Genomic DNA, 15,742 nt, shown 5'->3' with positions numbered 1-15,742 from the left:
ACCCTGGTTATTGCCCAGGAATGAAAATGTGAAACTTTTATGACAAAGTTGTCATAATGGAAACTTGCTGTTTATTGCCACAGATCTTAGACAACTTGGTCTCCCCTTCACAGATTCAAACATGTGAACAAAGAAAATATTGTGTTTACATGGGATTTTTGTGACATTAGGATAATATTGCTGTGTTTAGTTGTTGTAATTGTGTTATTCACGTGTTGAAATGAGACTGTAAGGGACGAGTTGATTTCTTCACTTGAAGTCCCACCTCCAAATTTGATGCAGAATATTCACACTTCTATCGGAACATGATAAACGACAAGCACAAGCAGCCTGTATGGATGCACAACATGTAACTCCTATGGAATATCTCATGAAAATATGCAATTAAATATCTGATTCCTCTTAAGGCTGAGGAGAAAAGGTAAGTGTACTTAAAGTAGCCTATCCATAGTTACATTTAAGTTTGTTGACTTTTTGGTTTGTTTTGTTTTTTTGTCATAAAATACCTCTATTTGAGAAACTAAGTGTGTTGATAATTGAATAACACCTTGTCAGAGAGGCATCTGATCTTATTTTTTGTGTGCAATTGTTTGGGCCACATGCAAAATCTCGTGGAAAAATAAACACCTGCTGTGGCAGTTCAGCATGTTTATAGTTTTTTCTGGGATTACGTGTATGTCCTTAATATTTTAGATGATGAAGTATTTGTCCCATGGGATCAAAAGTAGGATATCAGATACATCTTTGCATATACACTCTACAGTTATTATAAGGATTTGAGTCAATTACAGTTACAGTTGTTTTTAAGATAGAAGTTAGCTTGTAACTAATAGCTTTTTTTGTAGCCATGATTTTAAGGTACATATCTATGCAGAAATTGACTTTCAAAAATAACCCTACCCTAAGAAATAATCTCTGGAGAGTAAAAAAGTGTGACATCTTGCCCCGGTTTCTTCTCTATTGATGGGTCATTATGAAATAAAGTTGTCCGAGATGAAAAAGTGATTTTTTAAATCACTTTAAAAAAAATTAGTTTAAAGCACAATATTCAAATTAATAAATATGTAATATTTATGTGCATTTTGGATGCATACATTTTTGCAAAACATTTATAGCATTTTCCACAAATGTCAAGTGGTAAAACCATCAAGTAAAAGGTATTAAAATACTTTCCTTGCACCATGAAAACACGAGTGTACACAACTGAATCATTCCTTTCAAAAAAGCTTTTAAAACACATTTTTACAAATATCATGATGTTTGCGTATGCGTACGATCAAACCGGTGTAATTACACTAGCCTGGGCTCAGACACGTACGATCAGACCGGTGTGATTACACTAGCCTGGGCTCAGACACGTACGATCAGACCGGTGTGATTACACTAGCCTGGCCTCAGACGCGTATGATCAAACCGGTGTGATTACACTAGCCTGGGCTCAGACGCGTACGATCAAACCGGTGTGATTACACTAGCCTGGGATCAGACACATACGATCAGACTGGTGTGAATACACTAGCCTGGGCTCAGACGCATACGATCAAACCGGTGTGATTACACTAGCCTGGGATCAGACACGTACGATCAGACCGGTGTGATTACACTAGCCTGGGATCAGACACGTACGATCAAACCGGTGTGATTACACTAGCCTGGGCTCAGACGCGTACGCGTACGATCAAACCGGTGTGATTACACTAGCCTGGGCTCAGACGCGTACGATCAAACCGGTGTGATTACACTAGCCTGGGATCAGACACGTACGATCAGACCAGTGTGATTACACTAGCCTGGGCTCAGACGCGTACGATCAAACCGGTGTAATTACACTAGCCTGGGATCAGACACGTACGATCAGACCGGTGTGATTACACTAGCCTGGGCTCAGACGCGTACGATCAAACCGGTGTGATTACACTAGCCTGGGCTCAGACACGTACAATCAGACCGGTGTGATTACACTAGCCTGGGCTCAGACGTGTACGATCAAACCGGTGTGATTACACTAGGCTGGGCTTAGACGCGTACGATCAAACCAGTGTGATTACACTAGCCTGGGCACAGACGCGTATGATTAAACCGGTATGATCTGCATTCCTGCTGCTGTTTACTAGCAAAAGAGGGACTGAAGCGGTTGTCTTAATGAACCAGCTGTTCAAATAATCTTTTTAAATTTCACAGTATCTTTATTTTTATGTTACAAACATTCAAACAGTCACTAAATAAAAGTTTAAAGCCGTAACAGTCAGAGTGCACTGTTTTGATGCAGCGATGCGGCCATGTTTTCTGACATCAGACAAAGAATATACAAACTATTCAGTCCACTCGAGCTTTCTTCCATTCCTTCCGTCACTCATTCTAACCACTTCCGGTGCTGGGAAAGTGGAAGGGCTAGGCTTTTAGAACCATCAATGCTTCTAATGCAAACTCAGAATCCCATGTTGAATTGCATTTAAACAATATGGTGGCGCACATAGCCGGCAATTGCATTCGCATTTTATCAATTATAAGCAGTCATTATAAACATCTAAACACCACATTGTATGTTTGATAATGCATAATCAAACAGACACCTTCAGTGCATCTGCTGTGAAGTGTAAGGTAAGATTTTTTAAATTTGTTTATTATAGCGCGCATTAAAGAACTCACGCTGGGGAGTCCGTCAGCACAGGAGAAACTCACATGCTAAAAGGTTAAAATTTGATTGCACCACCTAGTGGTAAAGCCTAGTAGCAGAGAGTGAAGACTGTGCATCGGCACTCTACTGCTTTTCCTGCAGTGCCATGATGTACAAGATTGTATTTCAACCAAATTTTAACCACTGATATTGAGGCGAATATGCAAAGCGAAATATAATGGACCAAATATTACCTGTTGAATAATAAAGATTAAATAAAATAAATAAATAAATGAATCTGAATATTAATGGAATATTAATTATTAATTTTTAATTATGAAATTTTTTCAATTGAAATATTCACAGCTCTCTCTCTCTCTCTCTCTCTCTCTCTCTCTCTCTCTCTCTCTATATATATATATATACAAATACAACCATATGAAATTGCATTCCCAAAAAATCACTGTTAATGCAAGTCATTTATTTTTCAATTAGTGCAATTACTGCAACAAAATGTGCCTTTTCATGTTTATAAACTTCACACATGTTGGTAACACTGCTTATCACTGTTTATATATATATATATATATATATATATATATATATATATATATATATATATATATATACACAGGTGCATCTCAATAAATTAGAATGTCGTGGAAAAGTTCATTTATTTCAGTAATTCAACTCAAATTGTGAAACTCGTGTACTAAATAAATTCAATGCACACAGACTGAAGTAGTTTAAGTCTTTGGTTCTTTTAATTGTGATGATTTTGGCTCACATTTAACAAAAACCCACCAATTCACTATCTCAGAAAATTAGAATATGGTGACATGCCAATCAGCTAATCAACTCAAAACACCTGCAAAGGTTTCCTGAGCCTTCAAAATGGTCTCTCAGTTTGGTTCACTAGGCTACACAATCATGGGGAAGACTGCTGATCTGACAGTTGTCCAGAAGACAATCATTGACACCCTTCACAAGGAGGGTAAGCCACAAACATTCATTGCCAAAGAAGCTGGCTGTTCACAGAGTGCTGTATCCAAGCATGTTAACAGAAAGTTGAGTGGAAGGAAAAAGTGTGGAAGAAAAAGATGCACAACAACCGAGAGAACCGCAGCCTTATGATTGTCAAGCAAAATCGATTCAAGAATTTGGGTGAGCTTCACAAGGAATGGACTGAGGCTGGGGTCAAGGAATCAAGAGCCACCACACACAGACATGTCAAGGAATTTGGCTACAGTTGTCGTATTCCTCTTGTTAAGCCACTCCTGAACCACAGACAACGTTAGAAGCATCTTACCTGGGCTAAGGAGAAGAAGAACTGGACTGTTGCCCAGTGTTCCAAAGTCCTCTTTTCAGATGAGAACAAGTTTTGTATTTCATTTGGAAACCAAGGTCCTAGAGTCTGGAGGAAGGGTGGAGAAGCTCATAGCCCAAGTTGCTTGAAGTCCAGTGTTAAGTTTCCACAGTCTGTGATGATTTGGGGTGCAATGTCATCTGCTGGTGTTGGTCCATTGTGTTTTTTGAAAACCAAAGTCACTGCACCCGTTTACCAAGAAATTTTGGAGCACTTCATGCTTCCTTCTGCTGACCAGCTTTTTAAAGATGCTTTTTTCATTTTCCAGCAGGATTTGGCACCTGCCCACACTGCCAAAAGCACCAAAAGTTGGTTAAATGACCATGGTGTTGGTGTGCTTGACTGGCCAGCAAACTCACCAGACCTGAACCCCATTGAGAATCTGTGGGGTATTGTCAAGACGAAAATGAGAAACAAGAGACCAAAAAATGCAGATGAGCTGAAGGCCAATGTCAAAGAAACCTGGGCTTCCATACCACCTCAGCAGTGCCACAAACTGATCACCTCCATGCCACGCCGAACTGAGGCAGTAATTAAAGCAAAAGGAGCCCCTACCAAGTATTGAGTACATATATAGTAAATGAACATACTTTCCAGAAGGCCAACAATTCACTAAAAATGTTTTTTTTATTGGTCTTATGATGTATTCTAATTTTTTGAGATAGTGAATTGGTGGGTTTTTGTTAAATGTGAGCCAAAATCATCACAATTAAAAGAACCAAAGACTTAAACTACTTCAGTCTGTGTGCATTGAATTTATTAAATACACGAGTTTCACAATTTGAGTTGAATTACTGAAATAAATGAACTTTTCCACGACATTCTAATTTATTGAGATGCACCTGTATATACTGTCTCCGAAAAGTTTCCACTTAGAAATGTTTTCTTTAAGCCCCAGAAAAGATATCAAAATGACTTTGAACTCAGACATTGAAAGCATGTTCGTCATAGTAGAGGTGTATTCAGTAATTGTTTTGTGTGAATTGCATTTTAATTTAATTGTATTTTAGTTTAATTGCATTTAATGCATAAGTACAATTTAATAGATTATAAAAAAAAATTATAATAATGAATGTCACATCATTGAGCCTCATATTTAAATGTACATGAACTACTGATTCGTTAAGCATCATTTTAATGTTGTTGTAAAATGAGTTAGAAAATGGGACTGTTTGTTTACAGTAAGCTGTGACACATTGAGTTTGTGAGGAGTGTCACTGGTGCATGATGACGGTCACTTACACCGCCAGAGTGGCCAATGCACGCTTCTGCGGTTTCTCCAAACTTCTGCTGGCCTGGAAAGGAAGCATATATAAAGTTCTGTACAAAGAGTTTCTGGCTTTCTTCGCCATGTACACAGCAATCAGCATCACATACAGGTGTGTGATTTTATTATTGTATTCATGCAATGCTTTGATTTGTAAGTAATAGGCCTATTTGAATTACGTAATTTTCTTTACAGATTCTTCCTTCTGGACAATCAGAAGAGATACTTTGAAAAGCTTTCCATATACTGCAACCAATATGCCAGTCTTATCCCAATGTCTTTCGTATTAGGTATGGACATCCCCAGTGCTGGATAGATGATTACTTCTAAAATGAAATCTAGTACTGATTACAATTTGCATAATTAAAATTGTAATCAGTAACGTAATCTTTTAGATTTCACTTTTAGGTCATCTAATCTGGTTACTTTTGTATGATTTATTACATATTTTGATGAAAACAGTCAGTAATTACAATTACTTGATTTTTGTAATCTGATTACGTAATCCAGATTACATGTAGTCCATTACTACTCAACACTGGACATCTCCAGACAGCAAAATCACTAAAATGAGACAATGTTGCACAAAAGTTTCTGCAAACCTTGAGATCAAGAATGAAAAATCACCTCACGTCTACGTGAATAAAAATACCTGATGCTTACACAAATCTTTTGATTGATATTGCATCCAGGGTTTTACGTGACATTAATAGTGAACCGCTGGTGGAATCAGTACACGTCCATCCCGCTGCCGGATCGTATCATGTGCACGCTCTCCGGGGGCCTGCAGGGCGGGGATGAGCGCGGCAGGTTGCTGCGACGAACGCTGATGCGCTACACGAGTCTGTCCGCGATCCTGATCCTGCGCTCCGTCAGCACAGCCGTGTTCAAGAGATTCCCGACTATGGATCACGTTGTTGAAGCAGGTAAAGCAGGTTTACAAAGATATTATTAAAGCAAAAACAACAACAATATTATTTTAGTAGTAGGAGAAGAATAAAAGTAAAAGTAGTCTATATGACTCTTGCGCTACATTCAAAAATTTAGGTTGTTGCTGCAGCTCTCAAATTTTATCCAGCAAATTAAAAATGTCACTTTGTGGTAGCTTAAGGCTAAAGTATACTTTGTTTTCCTGTGTGGCGTTACATCTTGCACTTGGTCAATCGCTTTTTAAAGTATGCTTCTTTGATGGCAAGCGTGTAAGGATGCGTTCGAGGCATGCACGGTATGACTGTTTTGTAACACTTTTTAGTTCCATTACCGGAACCCTAACCCTAACCCATGCACGTGTTCAGATGCGGACTATTCACTTGTAGGCAAAAGTATTCCATAGTATGCATACGTACGCACTGATTTCTAGACACGCAGATGATCCACCTCTGTACATGTCGTCGCAAATGCGCCTGACGTTCACTGTACTAAAGAGCACTGCAAAGCAGTCATAGTGCGCATTTGTCGAGCACGTCCACTCCATACAGGCTTGCAATTAAAAAGAATATTCTTTTTGTAAAGCTAAAGCGACAGCAGTCAGCAAAAGCTGAGAACGGACGTGTTCTTGCATTCAAACACAATGGAACGCAAATCCGAATACATGGATCTCAAGAAGTATTTTTCTAAGTTTCAAACTATGTTTAACTTGACACAGCGACCTAAAAACGGTATGTTTATGACGCGACGCAACCAAAGTGAGACGCTCCAAAAACGTCCGTCTGAAGCCCAAAGATTACTTCTGTTGTCTGTGTTGCTGATTGCTCCGCACAGAGTATGCCTGACGTAATCATCATCAGCTCCAGGGCCCAGATTTTCTCTACATGCGCACATCTATGCGCAACGTCGGTGCATGCGCCTGCCGTTGACCGTACTAAAAGAGTATCTCAAAGCAGTCGTAGTATGCATGCGTCAAACGTGTTCATATTTGCTCGCAATCAAAAGAGTATATTTTGAAAGGCAATGCGGTCGACCATGCGCGATCCAATCCGGAACGCAGAAAAACAAAGTATTCACTGATGCGTCCTTAGACAAGCCCTTATTACAAATCGGATTGACGAATTCAGTTGCAAAGTGGATTGCTGTGAACTGTAGGCCAATAATAATGGAAATAAACAAAATATTGGATTCTAAAGCCAATTTTTGTATTGCCATATCAATTCTTTACTCATCTGCAACAATAATGTAATGCATTTTAATTAGCTGAATTATTTTTTTAAATATTCTTGTGGTGAGCAGGGCGGAGCCGAGTGGCGTCTGGGCAGAGTGAGGCCAGGAAGATAAGTGGCAAATGACTTTCACCAGTCTTGTGTTCCAGCGAGGGGCGGCGGGAGTATTTAAGGAGAAAAGATAGCGGCAGACGGGAGAGAGAGATGCGTGAAGCTGTATAGGTGTAGCGTGTTGAGCTGAAAAGCCAACAGAGTTTATGTGTAGAGTGTTGAGCTGAAAAGCCAACAGTGTTTATGTGCAGTGAAGCTGAAAAGCATAGTGTAGTGTGAAAAAGTGTGTTATTGTGTGCAACTGAAAAGTGCTACAATAAATGTCTACGTGTTTTGTCGAGCCGGCCCCAGCTTCCTCCTTTCCACGAACTGTTACACTGGTGCCGAAACCCGGGATGGAGGAAGAATGCGCCATCCAAGGAGTCTTTGCCGCTGACTGGGGGTTGCGACGCCGAGGGAGTGTTTGATCCAGTGGCGCTGGAGCCCCACGCCAACCAGCAACTGGAAGGAACGGCTAAGGGGTCCAGTGCCGTCACCCGGCTTCGCGGACAGAAGCAGGACAGCGGACCGAGGACCACTTGACGGCGTATCTGGGGCCGGCAAGCTCCTCTCTCTCTCCTCTCTCTCCCCTCTCTGCTTTCTCTTCTCCTTAAATACTCCCGCCGCTCCTCGCTGGAACGTGAGACCAGTGTGGCACGCAGGTGAAAATCGTTTACCACTTATCTTCCCAGCCTCGCTGTGCCCAGACGCCGCTCGGCTCCGCCCTGCTCACCATAATACTGTATATATATTTGGTTTGGAATTATTTAAATAAAACTTTATATAATCATTTAATCATTATTGAATTATTGTTATTTGAAGGGATTGCTCAGTGAATATTTATATATGCAATTAATTTGATTAATTAATCGGCATACCATGTAATTAATTCGATTAAAAATTGTAATTGATTGACAGACCTAGTAAAAATGAAGTATACCCTTGTCTAGAAAAACTGGGCTACACATGGACCGTCCGCACATACTGTGGTGATGACGAAACATGCGTCACACGCACTGTGCACAATACGTAACGGCACGAGGAAAACCGATTGCGAGAACTAATGATGTCAAAACTCATTGCAATTGCAAATAATAGTTGTATTAGAATATCACATATAATTACAGCACTTTTCATTTTTGGATGAAGTATTTCTTCAAGTCATGTCTGTCTCTTTTTAGGTTTTATGGCAAGAGAAGAGCGTAAGAAGTTTGAGAGTTTGCACTCACCCTATAATAAGTATTGGATCCCGTGTGTGTGGTTCACTAACCTGGTGGCAGTCGCCCGCTGTGAGGGCAGAATTAAAGATGACAATACTTATAAACTCCTACTGGAGGTATTTCATCCACCAATATACTTAATTAATGAACCAGTAGTTCATTTATCAGATACACCTGTTTTTGTTTCTCTGTCAGAAACTGGATGATGTTTAACATGACTGTATTAATGAAAGTAAGGACCCTATACAGGTAGTGGATTCAATTCGAAAAATGTAATGCTTTGTGTAAAAATGTTTGGTTCAATATAGGATTATGAGCACTGCTTTAAATGAGCTTTTTCTCTCTATCCGTTGCTTCCATTCTCTATTGCCTTTGTTTTTTTATAGGAGCTGAACAATTTCAGAGGGCAATGTAGCATGCTTTTCCACTATGACATGATCAGTGTGCCACTGGTCTATACACAGGTCTGATCGATTGATCGAATGAATGAATGAACGTGTTTGATGGAAATCTTTGTAATGGAATATAAACTCATATTTAAAAACCCAACACTATGACACTCTTCTTTTCTGCCACAGGTGGTGACTCTGGCAGTGTACAGTTTCTTCTTGGTGTGTTTAATTGGTCGTCAGTTTCTGGACCCTAGTCAGGGTTATCCGGGTCATGACCTTGACCTTTATGTCCCCATCTTTACCCTTCTGCAGTTCTTTTTCTATGCTGGCTGGTTGAAGGTCTGGATTCACCAATGCACTGGTGTTTTATTGTTTACATATTCATTAGATGCCCCTCCTTCATTGTATATTGCCCCACCCACAAGTGAATCATTCCATTGACTCCTCATTTCATCAGTACTGACTGACTGTTGAGTGGTTACTGTCTCTTTATTGTTTTGTTTATGTCATTGTATCACATCTGTCAGGTCGCAGAGCAGCTCATAAATCCTTTTGGAGAGGATGACGATGACTTTGAGACCAACTGGCTGATAGATAGAAACTTCCAGGTGCTCTTCCATATTTACAATTCCTATTTGACTTTCATAATCAAGAAACACTCACACACTAACTTACTCCTTTATTCACTTAATCACATTCATTCCCACACTTATTTTCTTAATCAATAGCTCACTCAATTTATTCGCTCACACATTCATTTACACATTGAGTCTGAATAGGATTAAAGTCATTTTCTCTGTGTGTGTGCGTGTTTTAAAGGTTTCTATGATGGCAGTGGATGAGATGTATGGAGATTTGCCCATGATGGAGAGGGATCGTTACTGGAATGACTCGAATCCTCGTCCGCCATACACAGCCGCTACGCTTTTTGTGCTGCGCAAACCCTCTTTCCAGGGCTCCACCTTCGATATGGCGTCAGTGCTTACCAAACACAAATCTGCTATTACCTTTTTAAGATGAGATAATTTACTGTAAACATCATTACAACTGCATATAAAAGAAAAAGTGCTGGCATGCATTTGATTAGCAATTAAAAATTGCTTGTAAAACAATTAAGAAACTAAGATTCCTGAAACATACATTTTTAAAGTGTAATAGTTCATATTACTTCACCTAAAAATAAATATTCTGTAATTTTTTACTCCCCCTCATTTCATTCCAAACTCCATTTTGTTCCATGCTGTTATTTTTCCCGTGAATCACAAAAGGAGAAAGTTTGAAGAATCTTCACACAGCTATTTTCCTTACAACTGATGCATTTGAAATTGCCCAAAAAGGATAGAAAAAAACACCATAAAAGTAGCTCAAAACGTATGACTTGTGCACTGTATTCCAAGTCTTCTGAGGACATAAGACAGACATTTAGGTAGTTATTCACAGAAAATCTTTTTGGTTTGTGTGAGGTTCGAATCATATGGACCTCTTTCTTCAAACTGATTTCACTCTGAATTCGGCATCAGTATGTTGAAAGTTCTTCAGCTGAAATCGGTCTGTGCTTTCCGAAATGGGACTAGAACCAACGTTTCTGTGTATGGAAAGCCGTTTTAACATTTAATAGTTCTCCACCTAAGATCAAGTTCAGGACACCCTAATGCAAAACTGACATCATGATGCATATTACATATCTGTTACATGTAACTTCCATTGCATTGCCTAAGCACTGCCTTTGATATCAGGGATTTCCTAATAGAAAACATTGGTTACCCTGTACAACAAATTGCATAATGTATATGTTATCCATAGATCCTGTTTCCACCTGGTATTACGATACGTCTCAGGTGAACCGATCACATGTGGTCAGGTAAGACACAGCACTGTTTGCACCTGGCCACTTAAATGCATCACCTGTGATAGCTAGTGTTCGGATTTAGAGGGGAGGGTCTCCGTTTCATTACAAAATACAGCAATCACTATGCCAGTGTGTTACTGCACGATAATAAAGCACAACAAAATCAGAAAAGATAAAGATAGCGCGAAAAAAATGGTGTGCTGTTTCTCCCAGATGCATTTGAAATTTAATCTAGCACGAACGCATGTCAAGCAGAATTATCCATTATTTTAGTGGATTACCTGTATTAAAGCAGCTTCAGGTGTTCGTGCTTCTCTTCTGTGTTGATATCAGACACACTAAAGAAGATCTGTGAAGTTCTCGTGATTGTGTATGTATCCGCTTTTTTAAATTTTCAGACTGGAGGGTTATTTCCTTTTAAAGCAGCTCGAAACTGGCAAACTTTAAACTCTTGTTTTGGCGCAGCGGTTGATTGACAGGTGAGGTTGGCGCTTCACTGCTGTCAGGACGCTTACAGGACGGATTAGCGTTTACACCAAATGCGATTTGGACATGCATTTTTGAGCACATTCGTATGTGGTTTTGTGATCCGATCACAAAGTGTTTTAGACCACATTTAGACCTGTATTTAGGGCTGACCACATGTGATCGGATCACCCGAAACACTTCAAAATACCAGGTGGAATGGGGTCATAGTCATGATTCTGATGGTGTTCTAAATTTGACATCAGGTGAAGATCTATTAAATGTTAAAACGGCTTTCCATATCTGTGGCTGTTTGCAATACGCTATCAGTAGCACCACAGGAAAAGGTAAAGACATATGAGTTGATGCAAAAATGTTTGATGGGAGATGATGTTTGTCAGTAACTCGGCAGAATAGGGTCGATGTCAGGGTACCGGAACATTCGAAAGCAAAATGTTGAGTTCCCGTTTGATCATGACCTACATTTTGGTCATTTTGAAGCTTGACAGATATGGTCACTATGAACTGTCCTCATATGGAAAAGAGCTGTGTGAAGATTAAAAAAAAAAATTCCCCTTTTGTTTTCCACAGAAAAAATAACAGCATGTGGGTTTGGAACGACATTAAGGTGAGCAGATGATGACAGAACTATTCCTTAACATTCTGAAACCACTGAATTTAAAATTGAACAAATGAATAATAAGTAAAATTCTTCTCTCTTAATATTTAAAATCCTTCAGAATTCCTAAAGAGGAGATGCATTTCCAGCCTCTGGAGGAGATTGCAGAGAACCTGGAAGAATCCGGGACACGGAATCACAACCTCGCTCTCTTCAACCGGCTCCTCAGCTCCGCCCCTTCTCCCACAGCCTTCATGGGCGGAGCCTTGCGCCGCTCCTCCACCCAGCTACAGCAGTTGACATGTTCCATCAGTCCTGACCCCTTCTTGTCAGACGTAGAGGGAGAGGGCAGCATGGGGAGGAGCGTAGGAACGGCTGGTTCGATGCCATCTGGACTCGGGCTGGACACCACCCAGAGCACCATCTGCAGCTGTGGAGGACTCATCAGCACCTGCCCTCCGCTGCCGGCCTTGGAGCTCAACAAGCAAGGAGAGAGGGATGGAAGAGGGGAAGAGGAAAGAGGGCAGAATGGTTTCAGGAATATTGAGAAAGAGAACAAAGACGAGAAGAAGGTGGAGAATGAGTCACATGTGCCAAAGATACCACCACCCTCATCGCAGGCACCCAATGCAGCCCGCCAAAGTCCTTTTGCTCTGGGACATTTGAAGTCTCATCTCTCTGTTTCAAGTGTCACCAACCGCTCTGTACCGGACTTATTCTCTTTTCAGCCAATTAATGACCAGGCAAAGGTCATGACCCCAAAACTGGCCAAAAGCAAAGCAGAACGTGGTGTGTCTTTACTGACTGTCCCATCTCTTGAGGTCTCAGCATTCCCAGATAATACCGAAAGAGATCGGATGTTGGCAGATTCAAAATGTCTGTCATCCAATGATCAAACTCAATGTCAGTGTGAAAGCATGGGAACTGAGGTCACAGGGTCAGGTAGCAAGGTTGACTAGATCAAACTCCACCTTGACATTTGATAGAGCAAAATATTTGAGCAACATGATCATTGTCATATATTGCTGAAATATTTTATAAAGATATAATATTGACAATATCTTGTTGCAATACAAAACTTGCCAGATCATTTGGAGTTTTTCAATGATACTTTTTAGATACAGTATATAATCTTATGCAAATGTATGCCAGGAGACTATTTAGCAGAGATGGGTCACTTCTATTATAATAAATGGGAGAAATTGGAATGCCCAACATCAGCAGATATAGAACGGAAGTCCCGCCTTACAGGCAAAAGAGACAATCACCTGTTAGATACAGACATCGCCTGTCAATCATCTTGAGAACGCACATGCATATTAGCTATACAAGCCGGGAATTATTTTTTTTTCTTTCCAATTTGGAATGCCCAATTCCCAATGCACTCTAAGTCCTCGTGGTGGCGTAGTGATTCGCCTCAATCCAGGTGGCGGAGGATGAATCTCAGTTGCATCCGCGTCTGAGACCGTCAATCCTCTCATTTTATCACGTGGCTTGTTAAGCGCGTTACCGCGGAGACATAGCACGTGTGGAGGCTTCACGCTATTCTCTGCGGCATCCACGCACAACTCACCACGTGCCCCACTGAGAGTGGACCACATAATAGCGACCACGAGGTGGTTACCCCATGTGACTCTACCCTCCCTAGCAACCGGGCCAATTTGGTTGCTTAGGAGACCTGGCTGGAGTCACTCAGCACACCCTGGGATTCGAACTCGCAAGTTCCAGGGGTGGTAGTCAGCGTCTTTACTCGCTGAGCTACCCAGGCCCCCTACAAGCCGGGAAAATTTCATTTTTTAGCGTAATCTGAGGAAAAGAAGCACAATTTATAATTCTAGTTTTGATTTTATTGCTGTTTTGAAATATGTTCTGTGATCATAATCTTGACCAACCTTTTTGGAGATTTCGGTCTTTTTCCATTCAAGTAGATAGGAGCTGCACTGTCATGACAGGAAATAACCTCCCAAGAGTGTCCCAAAGATGGCCGACAGTGGACTGATTGCTAGAAAGACTTTGATGTATACAAAATAATCATTGTGACGAAAACATGTTAATCAGCACTGACACTGATCTCTAGAGATTTAGAAACAAGAAAATGCATGTATAGATAAACACAGATGTAACTGATAGTTTTCATTCATTTGAATACATGAAATAGATTAAAATCATTTGAAAGAAGAGAATATGACACAGGCAATTTTCTGATGGATATGGACAGTGGTTAATTCATTATCTACAGTAGTTCAGCATTAATAACTGGCACTAATTTCAACCCCAGACTGTACCATCAAAATATCTGGCTAAAATAATCCACATGAGGGCAGTATTGCAATACTCGAAGGCTTTTGGATGATTTTTAAACAGCAAATAAACTATTCAGCTAGCACCTAAACAGGGATATAAATATGAGTTTTTTTATATTCTTCAAAGTTTATAGTTGTGAATGTTTCACATTGTAGATTGGAAGTTAATGTCTGTATAAACGCATACAAAATGCACATATTGGCATATAAACTATTGCTTGAACATTTCCACCATTATTGCAGAATAAAAGATTGTTTCTTGAACACACCTTTTGTGACAACATGCCTTACTAGTGGGGCATGTTGTCACACTATATGGGGTAAGTTGTCACAATGAAACATGCTATTAAACAGCCTTTTATAGGCTTTTCAACAAACTTTAAACAGAAAAAAAGGATGAAATACAAAACAATTCATTAACCCTTCTATTGTGTTCAAAATATCATACACCTTTTGCATTCGCGGGTCAGTTTAAAACATTCATTATCCAAATTGTTTCATCAAAAACCATATTGTAGCTCACTGGTAATTTCTTAGCTGTTCATACATGTAAAAAGATCTATATTTTAACTGAAAAATCTAAATGTTATGATGCAATTTTTGATTCATAACAGATCTGTAGAGAGTTGCAATGTAAATCTGGACTTTTCTTCCTTCAACCCTTATTCAGACTATGTATGCTTAAACTTTTGCTCTTGCCACACCTCCCTTTAGGCAGTTTTTCCTTTGATATGTTTATTTGTTATGTGCGTTACATCTGAACTGTCAGTTCTGTGTGTGTGTGCGTCAGACTGTATGTGCATGTGTGTGCATGTTTGTAAACAAGATTCAGTCCCATTTTGAGACAAAAAGTGTGTAAGTATGGGAAAGATGCTAAATGTAAACAAAGTATTTGTAAGAAAAATCGAATTCATAAATGTGTGAAAATATCTGCATAATATCATGTGTAAAGCCACAAATGACCCGGGAACGCAAAAGATGTAACAGTTTTATACAAATGTTATATATCTTAATAATTTCTTCTAAAAATCTGAAAATAATAATGATAATAATAATAATAATAATAATAATTATTATGTTCATTTTGGTAGGCTTGACAAAGTCACAACATACAAAAAATTCAAACCATTGTTTTGGCCAACAAATTGTGTAAATATTTAATTATATACATTCCTAACATGTAAAAATACATGTCAAAAATAATCAAAATGTCAAGCTTCTAGATCTGTTTGACTGTCTATTTATAATTTTTTATATTATAAATATATTCCTGAAATGCAAAAAAAAAAAAAAAAAAAAATAGTCAGGTACATGCAAATGTTATGTCTAGTGTTGCTCTGTAAAATAATTTGTTGATTAGTTTGAAAATGAAGGGAACAAAATGATGAAAAAAAAAAA

The 15,742-nt window shown here is 39.3% G+C and overlaps 1 protein-coding gene across 1 annotated transcript; it reads left to right on the top strand.

Moving 5' to 3' along the window:
- The first annotated feature begins 320 nt into the window (after positions 1–320).
- Positions 321–14,224, top strand: LOC127443784 (bestrophin-2-like). The gene is made up of 10 exons (XM_051702680.1): positions 321–421; positions 5,166–5,362; positions 5,446–5,540; positions 5,943–6,176; positions 8,678–8,832; positions 9,103–9,180; positions 9,295–9,447; positions 9,636–9,716; positions 9,928–10,082; positions 12,163–14,224. Exons 2-10 carry the CDS (start codon positions 5,208–5,210, stop codon positions 12,998–13,000), a joined length of 1,944 nt encoding a protein of 647 aa, XP_051558640.1. The 5' UTR covers positions 321–421; positions 5,166–5,207; the 3' UTR covers positions 13,001–14,224.
- Positions 14,225–15,742: the final 1,518 nt, after the last annotated feature.

This window comes from Myxocyprinus asiaticus, chromosome 7 (genome assembly GCF_019703515.2).
Source record: "Myxocyprinus asiaticus isolate MX2 ecotype Aquarium Trade chromosome 7, UBuf_Myxa_2, whole genome shotgun sequence".
In the NCBI taxonomy this organism is placed as follows: domain Eukaryota; kingdom Metazoa; phylum Chordata; class Actinopteri; order Cypriniformes; family Catostomidae; genus Myxocyprinus; species Myxocyprinus asiaticus.
Note: the sequence above shows the minus strand (reverse complement) of the source record. Positions and strands in the feature narration are given on the sequence as shown.